Source organism: Ascaphus truei, chromosome 4 (genome assembly GCF_040206685.1).
Source record: "Ascaphus truei isolate aAscTru1 chromosome 4, aAscTru1.hap1, whole genome shotgun sequence".
In the NCBI taxonomy this organism is placed as follows: Eukaryota; Metazoa; Chordata; class Amphibia; order Anura; family Ascaphidae; genus Ascaphus; species Ascaphus truei.
The window spans coordinates 44524429-44543749 of NC_134486.1; the positions used below are offsets into that span (position 1 = coordinate 44524429).

The window sequence follows — 19321 nt, forward strand, 5'->3', positions numbered from 1 at the left end:
AGCCCTTGAGCTCCTCCAAGGCAGACCACGTCTCAAGGGTCCTAACACTAAAATAGATTCTTAATAACCTGTACATTACCAGGAAGAATGATTTATAATAAATCTGTCAAAATTAGTTGCATAGTTCTAAGTCTGATTGAAGCTCTTATTAACCTGTATAATACCAGAAAAAGCACTCTGTATTAGATTTGTCGCAATCAAACTGCAAGCAAGTTCCCATGAGTGTGGAAGGTGCAATGAAGTGAGTTTTAACCATTTAAAAGTGGGAGGGGGTGAGCTTCAAACTAGGGAAGGAGGAGCTACCCTCCAAATCAGCTAGGACCAGCTGAACAAGAATTGCAAAACATACAGGAGCCCTATAAGCTCATATTGAACCCCCAAAAATAACCACAACATATATATAAATATATATATGCATATAAGTGTCAAAGAGGAGTGCTACTGAGCATGGCAATATATATTGAAAACCAGAGACAGAACATCAAACACAGACGGAGCTCAGTGCTACATCCAATGATACTAATACACGATACAGTGCCTAAATCTCAATATATAAATCTGAAGTTTGTGGGGTTGTAGATGTGGCCAATCAGATTCGTCCGTGGGTCCGCCCACCCACCCGCGACTCATTGGCCAAGAGATAAGCTCCACTGTGACACACACAGACATTGGTCCCTGTGTCCGCCTCCACACGACTCTCAAATGTAACTAGATAAAATAAATTAATGTTTTTAAAAAAAAAAAGTATATGAATAAAATGTAATGAAAGTAGAAGATATGTTGAAGATAATAAATAGAGTAATGCAGTATTATTGATAAAAATGTTTATTGTAAGTAGTGTAAAATATTAATTAATGGTTGTGCGCACATGGATATGTAAATGTAGGGTTATGAGGTGTATATTTTGCATGCATACATGGATGTAACACACTTGTAATATTTAATTTGAAATATATTTGTTGTATTTGCAGACCTGTTAAAGTGTTTTAAAATAAGTAGGTATGGTTGTGATGATTTAATTATTGTGTAGGGGTAGAATGTGTGTTGTCTTGATGCGTAGATTTATGTAAAAACGTGTACTGAAAATGATTGAATTGTAAAAAAAAGTATAATTGGCAAAGGGGAAATAATGAAGGGGCAACATGTGTAAGTGTGAAACCGTGATATGTTGTGAAGTTGAGTAGATGTATTGAACGTGAAGGCAATCTTGAAGGCCCAATGCGAATGTAAGCCATAGGCTGGCGGCCATTTAATAATGTGAATGTAAATTAACACTGCGTAGGTGAAGGTGGGTAGACGGGCGGCCATTTTGTAATGCCAATTCAGAGCAGTTGCATGCGGAAATTTTGTGTAATGGTGTTTTACATTGTGAATGCGATTATGGATTTTTGGTGCGGCGGTCGCGGCTACAGGGAGTGTGGTGCGGCTGTGTGTGGCACAGGGAGTGTCAGCCGGGTGCAGGCTATGGCGGGCATGGCTACAGTAAAATGTGCACGGCTACAGGGAGGCTACAGGGAGTGTGTTGCGGCCGTGTGTGTCACAGGGAGTGTCGGCCGGGTGCAGCAGGCGTGTGTGCAGGGAGTGTCGGGCAGGCGTGTGCGGGCGTGTGTGCGGAGCTGAATGGGTTTTTATTAGGTGAAGGCGGCGTATTTTCCATTTTTATTGGTCTCAGGTGTGAGTGTGTGTACACGGGAGTGCACGGGGGTGACTGTGAGTGTGTGTGAAGCATGGTCTCAGGTGTGAGTGTGTGTGCACAGGGGTGACAGTGAGTGTGTGTGTGTGTGTGTAGACAGGGGTGACAGTGTGAGATGGATGAAAGTTACCTTGGACTCCGCAGGGGTTCTCTGGGGGTATGGTGTGTCAGTGTGTGACAGTCAAGTAGGTGTGTGTCAGTGATGTCGCTGTACCTTTTGGCCAATGAGAGTCGTGTGGGGGCGGACACAGGGACCAATGTCTGTGTGTGTCTATGTGTGTGTCACAGTGGAGCTTACCTCTTGGCCAATGAGTCGCGGTTGGGCGGGCAGACCCACGGATGAATCTGATTGGCCACATCTACAACCCTACAAACTTCAGATTTATATATTAAGATAGCTCCAAAAGTGTAGTCAGCGCTTCACAAAGGATACAGTACAGGGAATTATATAATCTATATATAAGACTGAAATAATGTTTGTGTGTGTATTTGTGCCCCCTGCTCATTGGACTGCGGGGTGGGCTGACGTCACAGCAGGCCGTACACCTCACACAGCGTGCTCCTCTTGGCCTCACTTCGACTTGGCAGGACCACACAGTGACTACTTTGCTTCTCCTCTCACAAAGCTAACCACGCTCCTCGCCTCACCGCCGCTGTCTCAACTTTCCCCCGCTCCTCGGCGCCACCACACTGCCTCACCTCTCTCTCTCCCCCACCCCCCTCTTCACACCGCTACCCACGCTCCTTGGCGCTGCCGCCAACAACGCACACCTCTCTCTCCCCCGCGCCGGGAACCAGATCCCCCCGCCCACACCCACAGAGCGCCGCCACCAACCCCCGTGAGTCAGGAACCAGCCCCCCTCCAGCGCGCCGCCGTCACCCCCAGTGAGCCAGGAACCAGTCCGCCCGCCCCCGTGCTGCGAACGGGGGGGGGAGGGACCCGGCACTGTGCAAGGGGGGGGCGAAGCTGTGCATGGGGGGGCACACGCTGTGAAGAAGGGGGCTGGATCTGGGCAGGCGGGTGCCGGAGCTGTGCAGGGGGGGTGCCGGAGCTGTGCAAGCGGGGGGGAGCGCGGAGCTGTGCAGGGGGGGGGGGCGCGGAGCTGTGCAAGGGGGGGGCGGAGCTGTGCAGAGGGGGGCCGAAGCTGTGCAGGGGGGGGAAACGGAGCTGATAACGGGGGGGGGACGGAGCTGATAACGGAGAGGGCGCCTTCATGTCTAGGGGGAGAGGGAAACAGATTCATGGGAACGGGGGAGAAAGAGAATGGGGAGAGAGAGGGGAATGAGGAGAGAGAGTGGAATGGGGAGAGAGAGGGGAAAGGGGAGAGAGGGGAATGGGGAGAGAGAGGGGAGAGCCGAGCGAGAGAGGGGGGAAGCCGAGAAAGAGACGAGGGGAGCGGGAAAATTAAATCCCGGGCAACGCCGGGTAGATCAGCTAGTAATACAATAAAAGTGGCAAAATCAGACAATTGGAATGGAAATCCCTGCCCCAAAGAGCTTACAATCTAAGAGGTATGTTGGGAGACTTACAGAGACAGCAGGTGAGGGAATAAGTGCAGTAGATGGTAGTGCTTGGCCACAATGAGTGGTAGGAGTGACCCTGGGTGTCGGACAATGACCATGAGTCAGGCTATTGGGATGCTTGATTTGTGAGGCAATTTTAAGGTTCGTCAGTATTAAATTATGTAGCCATGGCTGGGCCAGCTACCCGTTCAGCCTTCCCTGTCACGTAAGTTCTAGTAAGATTCTGAGTGACAGACTATCCTATGGGGTTTTCCCCTTCCTGCAGCCTCTGTGAGTAACAGAAGTGGAGATGACATGAGAGTCTGTCTGTTCAATAAGGATGCAGAGCCTGTGCCCTCCCCTTTTGCACTATAGTGGAGGTGTCCCAAATTATAGAGAAGAAACCAGCCCTCACTGGGTGGGGTTCAGTCAGTTCCCTCTTCCTCCTCAAGGAGCCAAATCTCCCGGAAGACGTGCTCAGTCCCTCATGGGCTGGGTGCATTTCACTACTCTAGTGATGCCTCATCATTACCAGCAGGCCTGTACCATCCAGGAGCCTGGAAGCTATCCTGACAAATGATTGCAATCACTGTGAGAACATCAGCAGTGGCTGCATAATAAAGACCATCCCTTTTTATATATCTGGCTGTCGCAATCTATTGGCTAGATGTATGGGGATAAAAGACTGTCATGGTGAGGATTGCCTTCATTTCTACTGGAGGCCACTATGCCTGGAGGCACTGGCACCAAGAAAGAACATCATGGATCACCATGAGCCTGTCCTGTTTACCCATGTCATTCTGGAACACTCAACATCTCCTGAGCTAAACAGGTACCAAGCATCACACAGGACTGTAGCCAGGGTAAATCTCCCAGGGGTGGGGGGGAAGCAGTGCTACAATTACATCGGTTAACACCATTAGCAGGGGAAGAGGTGACAGGGAGTCGTGGGTGAGATCAGGTATGTTTATGTCTGGATCCAGGATTAGGAGAGGCATCCCCAGCAGCAAGGAGGAGTAGAAAGAGAGGGGGTGTGTACAGAGGATTTATGGGGGTGCTTTTTATTGAGGGGTAAAGAAGTTGTTGGGAGAGAGGTGTATAAATAATGGTGCAGTGTATGAACACAGGCATCGGTGGAGGGGAGGGGAGGAGAGAAAGAAATGTGGATAGGAGAGGAGTGGGGAAGTTGGAGGGAACAGAAACGTTTACAAAGGAGTGAGGAAACAGTAAGCAGAAAATGCAATAGGGAGGGCATAGTGAGATGCAGGAGGAGAGACTTCCCAGGTATTGGAGGATAGGAAGAGGACAAATTATCAGACCATTTAGAAAGTCAAGTTCTCACAGTTGCAGAGTTGTTGTAGTGCAGAGTCCAGTTGTTCTTGTATTCTTCACCTCCAATTCTAACTCCAAGATTAACTCCACAGACACTTTAGATGTTACACAGCCAAGGATGATTTAAAACTCATTAATAATGCTATTAATAGTTGAATAATACAAAAAAATGCAGTATTAGCTAAAACTAATTAAAAAAAACATAAGATTACACGTTTTGCTGCTTTACGAGAGCGAGAACAGCTTTTGTGAAAGAATATGAAAATAGAAAATCATATATGACCCTGGTAGCTCAAATCCCTTATTCAAAACCTGATGTGATTTATGAGAAGTGCCTACCTCTATGTTCTAACATTTAATTTCTGCCTCACAATTTACATTTTCTCACGGTTTACGAATAGATTCAGTCGTGATCCATCCGTACTTTCGAGGAGATTAGGGTTACATTTCAGATTCCCAGCACTCATTTTTTTGTGTACAGTGTGTCCACATTCACCATTATATTAATTCAATAATAAGGGGTTCTGAAGGTTTCTGTGATAATAACCCAGTGGACACACAATCCCAGCAAGCTCTAACTCCAGAACCCACCACATAATATATGTATATATATTTGTGTCAAAACGAGAGCCACTCAGCGTGGCCAAATGTATACAACAAAAGACAAAAAATACCAAATGCAACATCCGACGAGACAAAATACATAGTTGAATACTTCAATATTCATATTCTCATGCGTAAGGGTCATTTAGTTAAACCCTTTGGCCAAAGCGTTATAAGCAGCAGGTTTCCCCATGTACCTGTGCAAGACCATTCTCCCTCCGCAGCAGAGGTAAATGAGAGATTTCACAGGTAGTGTTAGGACCTGCATACTGGTCATGCCGTGACGTGGCTGCAGGCTTATAACGCTCTGGGCAACGGGTTTAACTAAATTACTCTTATTCATGAAAATACTAACATTGAAGTATTTAACTATGTATTTTGTCGCGTGAAAAGCAAACGCTTAAATGCATCTACCATCAGGTGAGTGGAGTTAATCTCGTGCACTATATCAGGGGTGCCCAACTCCGTTGCGTGCGTTGTGAACTCTCAACGCATGGAATATGTACCACGTTCACACAGAAGTAGGTTAGTTCCTGTCCGGTGATGTCTTCGACGTGTAGGGGCAGACTCTAAGCCAGGGGTTCTCAACTCAAGTTCCCCCCCCCCCCCCCAACAGGTCAGGTTCTCAGCTTCTGCACAGGTGGCTCAATCAAAGACTGAGCCTCTGATTGAGCCACCTGTGCTGAAGCAGGGATATCCTTGTTGGGGGAAGGGGGGAGTTGAGCACACCTGCACTATACAACAGATTGATAATGTTAGCAGTGTTGCAATATATTTTTTCTGCAGAGTTCCATGTCATGTTTGTTTAACGAGAGAGAGAGAGAGAATATGATTTCCATATTCACTTATCACATTTGAATGTTTTCACTGTATATTTCTTTATAATTGAGGATGTTTTCCTCTTTGTTTCACATAATTCACATCACCTATATCAGGAAAAGGGAGACCAAAAAGCGCACCAGCAAAAACGGAGCAGGAAGGACCCAAAACGAAAAAATGATTAAAAGGGCACTTTAATGTAACAAGAGACCCATCCAACGCGTTTCGAACGTCACAGCGTTCTTTTTGAAAAACATATGAAGAGTACATATCCAATTAGGGGAAGGTCTTTCAAGTTGACTGGCATATATACCCTATTAGGAGCAGTACTCAGCTGATAACTCAGTATAAGCCTATACAGTAGTTACAGCAGTGCCACCATATTCACCTGTAATATATCTAGCAATACTAGCGTTTACTCCAGCTAGACCATCATATACCTGGAATATTTATGTGTTAAGCACCAAACAGCAACAATTACATACTCCATAACATAAGTGAGTGCAAGTAACAACACACTAGGTGCACTTAGACATAGATCTGTTATAACGAATCTATAATGTACTATTAGCTGCAGTACACATACAGCATAGTACAGGTCCCACTCACGAGTGCACCTACTAGTATTAAATTACAGGGGCACTACATCTGTGGCTTTAACTGCCGTTACTTTCATCAAGAACCCTAGCTAACCCACTCCATAGAGGACTGCTAGGGCCAGTGAACTTTCCTAACACTGGACATTTATATACCACTGCACACTCATCTGGATACACTTATCCATAGAGTAAGAATCATTTGGTATTATTTAATCATTGTTTTAAACCCCAATATTTTAACGACATTGTCATTTAATAAAGTTATTTTAAGAATATCACCATTTCACACTGGATCAGAGTGCTGTATATAGGGGTTCTGTCTGTCTACCATGTACTAAGTTATATGCCCCTTGCAGCACCATTTCCTATGCTTCATATCTAAGCTGCAGCGGGGGTAAACCATAAGTGTATATTATTTTCAGGGGAACCTGCCGATGAGACTGAGGGTGAGTGGGCTTGTACCATCTACCACCTGTCTTCAGGAGGATAGTACCCATACTATTACACATTAAGTACTATATTATTCTTATTAGTACCCTGGTTTAGTAGTTTGGCTTATTTAATTCATTGCACCTGCATTTGAGCGCTTTAGCCACTTTCCACATCACCTATATCAGATAGTTCCCATTCCTTCATACAGTAGCTGGTATTGCCAATATTTTCAGCAGGTGATATTACATTTGCTGCGTTGCTAAAGTGTTATTGCTACGTTGGTAAGATCCATAAGCTGATATATGGACAGATAAGGTGTGCATGTGATAATAGATATATATGTATATAAATATATATTTAACCTATTCATATCAATTTCTGTGTAAAAACATTGGTTGTATGTATTCTTTTACATATATGTACTCACATGTATATGTATCTGTTTGACTTATACACTTATAGTAATCATTAATAAACCAAATTAAAACAAGTGTGAAATTAATTGCTTATAGTTAAAAAAAATCTATATTTTTTTCTTAACTATATGCAAATAATTTCACACTTGTTTTAATTTGGTTTGGTTTATTAATGACTATTAAAAAAAAATATATATATATATATAAACAGAATTAGGTGAGCTGAAACCTACCCATATAAGAAAATGTCAGTAACACTATATATTTTTCAATGCCTTAGGAATGCTGCTGGGGATAGAGAATTAGCCATACATTTTGTATTTGTTTTCTATAGTTTTACAAGTATCAAAGAAGAGTTTTATTTCATGCACCTCATTTGGTCATTGGTATCTTCTGGGTGGAGGCACTGTCAGACAGGACATGAATTCTGTAGTGGAGCCTTTGGGATATGTGGAGTATGTCGGTGGGATAAATGTTCAGAAGATGGACTTCAACATAAGCCAGGACCCCAGGGTTGATTTTTTGTAGTTTATGATAACTACAGGCATCCCTCAACATACGGAATTTTGCTATAACGGAATTGATAAATTAGGGTAGAAATTCGTTATACAGAATGTTAGTGTCACATTGTCAGGGGGGGGGTCGTACAATGCACGGTCTGTCGTTTGTCCTAGCGCGTTTCATATGGCCGCAGATCATTTTTCATACTGAACTGGTCCCCACGCTCTTCATTTTGATAATTATTATTAATATTTTATCATAACAATTATTGATTTCCCAATAAATAAGTGCTTAAAAAAAGTTTTGCTGCATTCTTAATTGATTTTATTATATCTTAGGGCTGAATAGTTTTTCGTATATAATTTATATAATGGATGTCAACGGGAAAATAGGGTTCAATATACAGAATTTCGCTTTATGGACAACTTTTCAGGAACGTATCTCTTTCGTATATAGAGGGATTCCTGTACTTTAATTTGTAGCAACATAATCTCCGTATGGCAGTAAACAAACAACAATTCTCCAAATGAGCTAAAGCATGCCCCCCCAAAAAGTAGCAAAAACATTATATACTAGCTGATGTACCCGGCGTTGCCCGGAGGCAGGGAGGGGGGGCGTGAAAAGCAGGGGGGGGCGTGAAAGGCAGGGGGGGGCGAGGCCGTGAAAGGCAGGGGGGCGGGCGAGGCCATGAAAGGCAGGGGGGGCGGGGGCGTGTAAGGCAGGGGGGGCGGGGGCGTGTAAGGCAGGGGGGAGCGTGAAAGGCAGGGGGGAGCGTGAAAGGCAGGGGGGGCCTGAAAGGCAGGGGGGGGGTCAAAGGCAGGGGGGGGGCGTCAAAGTCTGGGGGGAGGGCGTCAAAGGCAGGGGGAGGGCATCAAAGGCAGGGGGGGCGTCAAAGGCAGGGGGGGGGGGGCGTCAAAGGCAGGGGGGGGGCGTCAAAGGCAGGGGGGGGCGTCAAAGGCAGCGGGGGGGGGGGGCGTCAAAGGCATGGATTCCTCCCCCTGCATTTCCTCACCTGCCAGCATGGATGTTGAGCAGTAGAGAGCGTGCTCTGGGAGGTGGGGGGAAGTGGGAGAGCGACACACACGCGACACCTACCTCTACTTCCGGCCGCCGCCATCTTCTCACTCGGCGCCGCGAGGGAGGAAGGGGGTCCTTCCGGGCGCCGCCATCTTAGGCGCCGCGAGGGAGGAAGGGGGTCCTTCCGGGCGCCGCCATCTTAGGCGCCGCGAGGCAGCTGTAGCCTGCCTGGCCACTGCCTGTTCCCCCGCCGGGGAGGGAGATGAGCGGAGCGCCGGGAGGGAGAGGTGAGTGCAGCGCCGGGAGGGAGAGATGAGTGGAGCGCCGGGAGGGAGGGAGAGGTGAGCGGAGCGCCGGGAGGGAGAGGTGAGCGGAGCGCCGGGAGGGAGAGGTGAGCGGAGCGCCGGGAGGGAGGGAGAGGTGAGCGGAGCGTCGGAAGGGAGGAAGAGATGAGCGGAGCGCCGGGAGGGAGAGATGAGCGGAGCACCGGGAGGGAGGGAGAGATGAGCGGAGCGCCGGGAGGAAGGGAGAGATGAGCGCCGGGAGGGAGAGATGAGCGGAGCGCCGGGAGGGAGGGAGAGATGAGCGCCGGGAGGGAGGGAGAGATGAGCGCCGGGAGGGAGAGATGAGCGGAGCGCCGGGAGGGAGAGATGAGTGGAGCGCCGGGAGGGAGAGATGAGCGGAGCGCCGGGAGGGAGAGATGAGCGGAGCGCCGGGAGGGAGGGAGAGATGAGCGGAGCGCCGGGAGGGAGAGATGAGCGGAGCGCCGGGAGGGAGGGAGAGATGAGCGCCGGAAGGAGAGAGGTGTGTGTGTGTGTGTGAGTGTGCGAGTGTGTGTGTGTGTGTGTGTGGTGCGCTGAGGGGGAAGAGAGTGGCAGTTGGGTGACGTCAGACCCACCAATCTGATTGGCCAGAGGCTGAGGACCAATCAGATTCACCGCAGATAGCACTAACCATTCGATTTTATATATTAAGATAATGTTCTGAATCATGCACACTGTGGCTAATGAGTAGAGCAGTGGTTTCTAATTTGGGGGGGTTAAGGAACCCTATGTGAAATTCTGAGGAACCCCAACCCTCTCTAATAGCGCGTCTGAGATCAGATGTACTGTAAATTCTTCTGTATTTGGTACGATTTTCAAATTACCTAAAAAATTGCAGGGAACCCTTTAGGGATGCCCAGGGAACCTAGGAAACCTAGTTGAAAACCACTGGAATAGAGGCAGACAGTTCAACTCAATCCCTATTCCAGCGGTGCACAAGCTGGGGGGCGGGAGATTTGTCTGGGGGGGCGTGGGCGGTTGCAGAGGTCCCGCGCTCTCCTCCCAGGCATTTAAATTAATGCCGGGGGATCGAGTGAGGCCTCTGCAACCACAAAACATACCGTGATTCAGACGTGTCTCCATGGCAACGCGGCGGGGTCACGTGATGTGACATCACGTGACTTGACATCACGTGACCCGGAGCGTCATTTGACGCTATTGCAAGTGAGTAGAGGGGGCGCGAGACTGGGGGAGGCCTGGCAGCTTCAAAAGTTTGCCCTATTCCATACAAATGGAGGCTTCTTATTTTCTGAGGTGTTCTATTGGAGGGAACAAAACAGAAATAAAAATGGGAAAAGTACTGAGGGAATCCACACTAAGAGATGGGAACATGTAAATGTGATAGGGACAGGAATGGTTATGGTAATAGGGATGGGTAAATTACAAAGCTTCTCACAGGGATGCAGGGGGAGACAGGAGATAAGCAAGCTGAGAAAGAAACAGGACATGACCCACACAGGGAGGGGTAAGACTGCACCAAATGGCAAGGGGAGCAACCCAACTCAGAGGAAAAAAAGAAGGGGGGGGATTCCAAGGCAATAGGGGAGAACCCCGGAAGTGCCAGAACAGGGGATATATATACAAGACCAAAATGGTCTAATTATCGACACCAAACAAAATATATGCAAAAAATAAAGGGTGTTTATTGACCCATAACACACAGGAGCCCGACGTTTCGGTCCCCATGGGGACCTTCAGGGGTTGAAGAAGGTGTGTGTGTGCATATAGCAAATGGAAATATTACTGTATGCATAGATATATAGATATATATAATTTTTTACCAGAATCAACATTTCGGCCTTAAGCTGAGACCTTCATCAGAACTAATTGTAGCAATAGCTATTTTGTCCTGATGGTTTCATCTTGAGCTTGAAACTCTCATTCTCTCCCGTCTTGATTACTGTAACCTCCTGCTGTCCGACCTTCCTGCCTCTCACCTGTCTCCCCTACAATCTATCCTAAACGCTGCTGCCAGAATCACTCTACTCTTTCCTAGATCTGTCACAGCATCTCCCCTCATGAAATCCCTCTCCTGGCTTCCGATCAAATCCCGCATCTCACACTCCATTCTTCTCCTCACTTTTAAAGCTTTACACTCTTCTGCTCCTTCTTACATCTCAGCCCTAATTTCTCATTATGCACAATCCAGACTCTTGCGTTCTTCTCAAGGATGTCTTCTTCCTACCCCCTTTGTATCTAAAGCCCTCTCCCGCCTTAAACCTTTTTCACTGACTGCCCCACACCTCTGGAATGCCCTTCCCCTCAGTACCTGACAAGCACCCTCTCTCCACCTTTAAGACCCACCTTAAGACACACTTGCTTAAAGAAATATATGAATAGCACTGTGGATATTCTGAACACATCTTAATATATAAAATCGAAAGGTTAGTGCTATCTGCGGTGAATCAGATTGGTGGGTTTGACGTCACACAACTGCCACTCTCTTCCCCCTCGGCCCCACACACACACACACACTCTCTCTGTCCTCTCCCCCCCACCCCCCCATCACACTCACCTCCCTCCCCGGCGCTCACTCACCTCCCTCCCCGGCGCTGACTCACCTCCCTCTCCGGCGCTGACTCACCTCCCTCCCCGGCGCTGACTCACCCCCCTCCCCGGCGCTCACTTCCCTCCCTCCCCGGCGGGGGACAGGCAGTGGGCAGGCAGCCTGCAGCTGCCTTGCGACGCCGAGTGCCTAAGATGGCGGCGCCCGGAAGGACCCTCTTCCTCACGGCGCCGAGTGCCTAAGATGGCGGCGCCCGGAAGTAGAGGTGACATATCTGTGTTTGTGTGTGTCACTGTGTGTGTGTGTCACTGTGTGTGTGTGTGTGGGGGGGACACTGTGTGTGTGTCACTGTGTGTGTGTGTGTTTCACTGTGTGTGTATGTGTGACACTGTGTGTGTGTGACACTGTGTGTGTCACTGTGTGTGTGTGTCACTGTGTGTGTGTGTGTGTGTGTGTGTGTGTGTGTGTGTGTGTGTGTGTGTGTGTGTGTGTGTGTGTGTGTGTGTGTCAGACACTGTAGGGTGGGGACCGGAGCTGCACATGGGGGGGGGGAGGAGGAGCGGAGAGAGAGGGGGGAGTGGAGAAACTTGTCCACTGTCCCCCCCCCTCCTGTCCACTGTCCCCCCCTCCTGTCCACTGTCCCCCCCCTCCTGTCTACTGTCCCCCCCCTCCTGTCCACTGTCCCCCCCCCTCCTGTCCAATGTCCCCCCCCTCCTGTCCACTGTCCCCCCCCTCCTGTCCACTGTCCCCCCCCCCCCCCCCCCCCCCCCCCCTCATAGCGGGAAATTTAACTCTCGGGCAACGCCGGGTCTCTCAGCTAGTGATACATAAAGCTTGGCCCCCTGCAGACGCACTTACCAGAACTCCCTCCTACTGTCTCTGTACGTTCTCCCTACCTACCAATTAAACTGTAAGCTCCTCGGGGCAGGGACTCTTCTTCCTTAATGTTACTTTTATGTCTGAAGCACTTATTCCCATGATCTGTTATTCATATTATCTGTTATTTATTTGATTACCACGTGTATTACTACTGTCAAGCGCTATGTACATTAATGTCGCTATATAAATAAAGACATACAGTACAATACAATACAACTTCCATGCTGCTAATAAATATGCAAGTGTTTTTTTTGCCACTTTTGTGTTTTTTTTTTTTTAAACTTAATTTTTATTAAAAATTTTTAGGGAGAGGGGGGGAATGAAGAAAATAAAAAATGGGGGGGAGGGAAGGGTACAAGAAATAGAGATGGGAGAAAGTTCACATTTATTTACAATTTTACCTAACAAGATTTCTTAAAATATTCTATCACACAGTTAATATAAATATCATTTTTTTTTATTACAACAAAATTAAGTGGGTATTAATTTCTGGTTGATTTTCACTCAGAATCCAAGGTAACCACACCTTCTGAAAATCTGTGTAGGTGTCGTTATTAAGACTAACCATTTTTTCCATGTAGCAAATCTGCCAGACTTTATTTTTAACTTTGGAAATTGAGGGAATAATTGTTTGTTTCCATACTGCCGCTAGTTCGCGTCTTGCGGCTGAAGATATGTGGCACAGTAATTTATTTTCATGTCTCGTGAGGGGGTAATATGGTTTGTTTAAAAGAAATAACCAGGGATCCATTGGTAGATCCAAACCGAAAAACCTTTGTGACCACATTTTGATTTCCAGCCAATAAGCTGCTATGAATGGGCACCCCCACCGCATATGTATAAATGTGGCTTGTACTCCACATCCTTTCGGAGATGTAGTTGGGTACTCTGGGATGAATTTAGCTAGTCTCATGGGGGTTAAGTACCACCTCATCATAACTTTATAGGCATTTTCTCTGATTGTGATACACATTGATGATGTGGCAACTTTTTGAAAAATATCATTCCAGTCTTCCATGTCTAGTTCCTCCCCCAGATCATCCTCCCATTGTAGCATATATTTCAGTTTTTGATTCATTTGTGGAGGGGGGCTAACAAAGTATCCATACAATTTAGATATCAGTCCAGGTGTGTTACTATCTGCTAGACAAAGTGACTCAAATCTAGATAGCAATTCGGGGGGTCGGATTTTGTTATAAAAGGCTTTCAATTGAAGGTATTGGAGGAACTGATTGTTTGGGATAGCCTTTTCTTTGTGGAAATATTCAAATGTTCTGGGAAATCCTTCTGAACCTACATCTTTTCATCTTGTGATACCTGCTATTTTCCGGTCTATAAACCTATTACGGCCTATTCCTGGACCAAATTCTGGATTATCATATAGTGTAGTCATAAGTGTAATCCGTGTTGTAAGGAAGTGTCGATTTGCAACTGAGTTCCATAATTTGAGTGAATGGGCTATAATTTGGCTGGATTTGAGTATTTCGGGACTCTTTCTCACTGGGCACCATAGAAGATTATTTAATTCGACTGAGGCAACTAAATCCGTTTCCAATGATACCCAGCGTCTGTGGACTGGATTAGAGTGCCATAGTATTAGTTGGCTTGTTTGGGCTGCCTTGTAATAGGACAAAAGGCATGGGAGACCCAGCACTCCTGTCTTGTTTGGTATATTTAAGATTTTCTTACCAATTCTTGGTGTTTTATTTTTCCATATAAATTTGTTTATTATAGACTGTAGAGTTTTAATTTCCTCCAATACCAATGGAATGGGTAGAGTTTGGAAAAGATACAGAAGACGGGGCAATATGTTCATTTTTATACTGTGTATTCTGCCTATCCATGATATAGCGTGGCCGAACCACGACCCAATATCAGACTTAAGAGCTCTTAGGACCTTTGGATAATTCTCCCTATACAGAGAACTATAGTTTTTTTGTGATAAATATCCCTAGGTATTTGATCGTATTCGGTTGCCATTTAAAATCAACGTTTAAAGCAATCAATTTAATTTGATCTTTAGGCAGATTTATATTTAGTGCCTCAGATTTGTTACTATTGATTTTGAAACCTGAGATATCCTTAAAAGAAGACAGAGTAGAGTATACATTTGGAAGTGAAGTTTGAGGTTTGGTTATTGTAAGGATCACATCATCTGCATAAAGCCACTTTGTTTTTGATGTGCTTGTCTCCTTTTAGAGATTATTCTATTCACATGTACTTAATTATATACACAGACTTTCGTGTTTCCCTTTTTTTTATTAACCCTTAATTTTGCTTTGCTTTGGTGTATGCAGGGATATATATATTTACAAGTAAACAACAGTTGTCAAGAGAAGATTCTATTTATCTGGTTTATGCAAGGAAAACTAGTTGCCACGGCAACATCTAATGTTTCACTGTCATGGTAACGAGACACGGTGTCATCTGTCCACTTCACAGAGACCTGCAGGGTAACACCATAGGGGGGGGCTCTGTAGATAATCATGGGAACAAATAGATATAACCAAATGTCTCAAGCAGACAAAGCAGTGTTGTGGGAGATAAACGAGAAAAGAGAGACTCGGTGCATGGTGGAACCGCAGTCCAACCAATACTGGATTAGACCTGAGAGAAGACATTTCCCACATCATTCCAAGAGCGTCCTGAGCCAGACGTGTCCTCTGTCTGCTGAATCAAGAAGCACGTGGGCAGCTATAACTCCCAGACACAGGGAAAAGAGGCACTTCTCCGATCAAAGTATCTGTAAGTGTTGGCTGTGCATGTGTGCGAGTCACTGGGAAAGCAAGGTCATGTCACGGAGCTGTCCTGCCTAGGTCAAAAGTGCATTAAGAACAGTAGGGTGTTGTATGGGTTAAATGTAGTTGACCGATTGTAGCCGATTTTAAAGCAACAAGACAAGTATTTTAATATATATATATATATATTGGAAACCTTTGTAGATGGAGGTGGCACACAGGTATACTGTAGATGCAAAAAGGGCTTGCTCTGTATTAATTACACAGAAATAAGAGCGGGTACGTATACATTTTTGGGAACACAGATATGGCCACCCCATAACATAAACAAATACTTTGTAGGGTTTTTGTTTTTAATAATCTAATAATCTAAGCCAGACACTCCTGTCACTAAAATATATTAGACCCCGCTGGCGCTGAGCGCGCTCATGCTTGGAGAGCACTCCAAGCGTGAGCGCCGGGTGTCTTGCATTTACGCACACGTGCGGGGGGGGGGGCATTGCGGGTAGTTGAGCGCGCTGGAAAGTAATTTTTTTTTGTTTACCTGAGCGTGGGTGAGTGTATGTGCTGGGGACTTACATATATCTATATATGTAAGTAATCGCTAGCGCTAGCGGGGACGCAGCCTGAATCATCTGACTTGTAAGCTGTGCTCTGCTCCTCGGTTTGCAATGTAATTATGCTGCCATTGTTGTGAATTCCCGACACAAAGCGGTGCATTCATTTTTCACAAGATAGAAATAAATAAGACAGTTACTTCTAAAGAAGCTAATTAGTTATATATAAGTTGTTTACATGTTTTGTTTGTTGAACCGCTAAGTTAAACTGCCCCTATAACCCTTTGGACGCCCCATGATGCAGCTACTACCACATCATGAAGTCTGGCACGCCAGGGCGGAACGGGACATTTAGCCGCGGCCATCCTGCCGCGAGCAACTCTTCGCCGGCGTTTAGCTGCAGCCACTTCCACGGGACGGTACATTTTAGGGTAGGGGGTTAACTTCAGGGGTTTAGCAGTTCGGATAAAGGGTTTTAGGGCACGGGGTAACATTAGTATTAGGGTTTAAGATTCGGGGGTTTTAGTTTAAGGGCTAAGGTTAGTGACTTACCTTAGCAGCGAAGCTGCCGCGTGTCCCACCGGCGAGGTGAGCAGCAGCAAAACGCGGGCAGTCATTTGGCCGCAGCGAAGTGGCCCTGACCAGATGTCCCAGACCGCTCCAGGGGAACGTCATATGCTATTTGCTCATTTTCTAAAAAAAAGCCATTGAGAAATTATCGAGGTCAGATAGATATGAAGGGATTCCCCACGTGGACAATTTATATGTGGCATTATCTCAAGCTCCAGGATCTGGTCGTATAAAGATTCAGTCTGAAAAACCCGATACACCACATATTATTTACAGAGCAGATCTCAATTATTATCGTTTACTTGTAGAGCACCAACATATTCTACCAATTTACAACGTGCGTGTGCGTGTGTGTGTGTATATATATATATATATATATATATATATATATATATATATATATATATATTAACATATATATATTAACATAGTTAAGTTATGGTGGGTAAAAAAAGTGACAAAAACCCTCCACAGCAAAGCATATAGCAAATGGAAATATTACTGTATGCTCATTTGCATGTTTTAGACAGGTCTGCAACCCTGCCTTTCACCATTATCACCCAGCACTTTCACTGCAGCAAGGGATTCTGGGAAATGACATGCAAATGTGCACACAGTGCCACCTTTTGCTGCGAAACCATTAACATGGTTCCCCATAGGCTTAAGCTTGCTGCATGGTCACACCTGTCTAAGACATGCAAATGAGCATCCAGTAATATTTCCATTTGCTATATATGTGTGTGTGTGTGTGTGTGTGTGTGTGTGTGTGTGTGTGTGTGTGTGTGTGTGTGTGTGTGTGTGTGTGTGTGTGTGTGTGTGTGTGTGTGTGTGTGTGTGTGTGTGTGTGTGTGTGTGTGTGTGTGTGTGTGTGTGTGTGTGTGTGCTTTGTTATAACAATCAGAATTGTTTACGTTTAAAACGGGAACGTTGGCGCTGAGTCATATTACTAGCGTATATAGATTCCAACTAGGTCAAAGGTGCCTGCAAGTCATAACTCTGGAGATAAGGGGTTGAACAGTGAGTGGAGTCGCCATGTTTACATTATATTTATTTTATTTAAAAAGGTATGACGTTATACCTTTTAAATAAAATAATCAAATAATCAGATGCAACTGTCTGGCTAGTAGTTTTCAGAATTACCTGACACATTCGCTCGTACATCTAATCTAATTTAGCTTTATTTTGGCTATGTCTCTTCTAGAAGTGCGCAGGGTGAAACATTTCTGATGAACTTTGTATTTCTCTTTCAGGTAAAGGGCATCTGGTGTAATCTTGGAAGAGAAAACTCTGACAGAACCAGCATGAGATGCTTATTTTGTAGTGCATGAGAACTGGACCCTGCAGACAAAATGGAAGTGATCGTGATCTTTATAGGCAGAACATCTTCCTGGCATGAATATATATTAATATATCTCTCTCATCGGCTTTACCAGCCTATGTTTTTAATATTGTGTCCCCGCCCTCAATTAAATATAATAAAGACTATTTATTGTCTATTCTTCCTTTGTTGAACTTCTGTATTCCCCTCTTCCCCCTCCCCCCAAATACTGTAACATGTTTAAGTGATTGAGACTTTTAAGAACCTAGTTCCACTTAACAAAACATATTGGATAAGCAATAAAACTTGTCTATCTAATACTTTGTCTAACATTTTTCACACTTCACAGTTTAGGAAATAGGCCCTTAGAGCAGAGGTGCGCAAACTGGGGGCGCAATACTTTTTTGGCAGGGTGCAGCGTTTGCAGAGGCCCTGCGCTAAGAGCGCGAGGCCTCTGTAATTCACTTACCCGGCTTCAGTCCACGCGCCTCCATGACAACGCAGCGTCAAATGACGCTGTGGGGTCTAGTGATGTGACTTCACATGACCCAGTGGTGTCATTTGACGCCTGTTACCATGGGGATGTGGCTTCAAAAGATGCACACACCTCCCCCGACCCTACCTTGGGGTGAGCAGCGGTGCAGTCCTGCGCTGGTTTGGGGACTCTCCAGCTCTCCCCTCTCCTGTCGGGGGGGAAGCTGAAACCTGGCGCCGATAGGAGCATGGAGAGGAGAGAGCGCAGGCCCCTCCCACCCCCCAAAGGCACGGGCCCAAAGAAACCGCCTTATCCTAAATGTCTCCTATTGCCCCATATATTTTAACCGCTCAATATAACATCTCTCTGCTGATCTCTCTATCCCCCCTCTCTCTCTGTCGATCTACTCCTCTCTGTATGCTGAGCGCTCTCCCTATTCTTATCTCTCCCTCTGTGCTGTGTTCTGATCTTTCTCCCCCCCCCCCCTCTCTGTACTGATCTCTCCCCCTCTGTGCTGATCCCTCCTCCCTTTCTGTGTGCTGATCTCTTTAACTCTCCCTCATCCCTCTCCCCACCTCAGTTATGCTATATGGTTCTAAGTGGCAGTTCGGGCTGTTTTACGGTGATGGCTGCTTCGGACTATTTAGAACTTGGTTTACAATCCTAATGCATGGAATCTGTACTGCATTCTGACTAAGTCATGTGTGTCAATGCTGAAAGATTGCTGCAGTGATTTCAAAGATGTAATAATTTGGGTGAAAGTTTAACCCAGCTGTAAAATGTCCTTATTTCTCTTTCGATTGATTGATCAACCCCGCACCACAGTACTCAGCATTCTGGTCTCATCACATAAAAAGAAACTTATTTTGAAGATAAATACTCACATACAAAAATAGTACAAAATGGCGGTGACGTTCCAAATAAGTCATAATATTCTTAAATATAGTTGCATAGTTTTCTGTTTCTGAGTGTAATCCTTGTATTTGATCTTAATATCATTATAAAACTTCTCTCCATCTCCTGGTGTTAACCCGTCTCTC

The 19321-nt window shown here is 45.8% G+C and overlaps 1 protein-coding gene and 1 long non-coding RNA gene across 2 annotated transcripts in view; one reads left to right on the top strand and one right to left on the bottom strand.

Moving 5' to 3' along the window:
• The first annotated feature begins 3084 nt into the window (after positions 1-3084).
• On the top strand, positions 3085-17982 carry LOC142492730 (uncharacterized). The gene is made up of 2 exons (XR_012800891.1): positions 3085-4028; positions 17739-17982. It is a non-coding gene; the product is annotated as an uncharacterized LOC142492730 (long non-coding RNA).
• Positions 7562-19321, bottom strand: part of LOC142492729 (putative deoxyribonuclease tatdn3-A) — a 45837-nt gene continuing 34077 nt past the window's right edge. Inside the window, exon 11 of the mRNA XM_075595657.1 lies at positions 7562-7966. Coding sequence (XP_075451772.1) covers positions 7949-7966 — 18 coding nt within the window. The 3' untranslated portion in view covers positions 7562-7948. The remainder of the gene's footprint in view (positions 7967-19321) is intronic.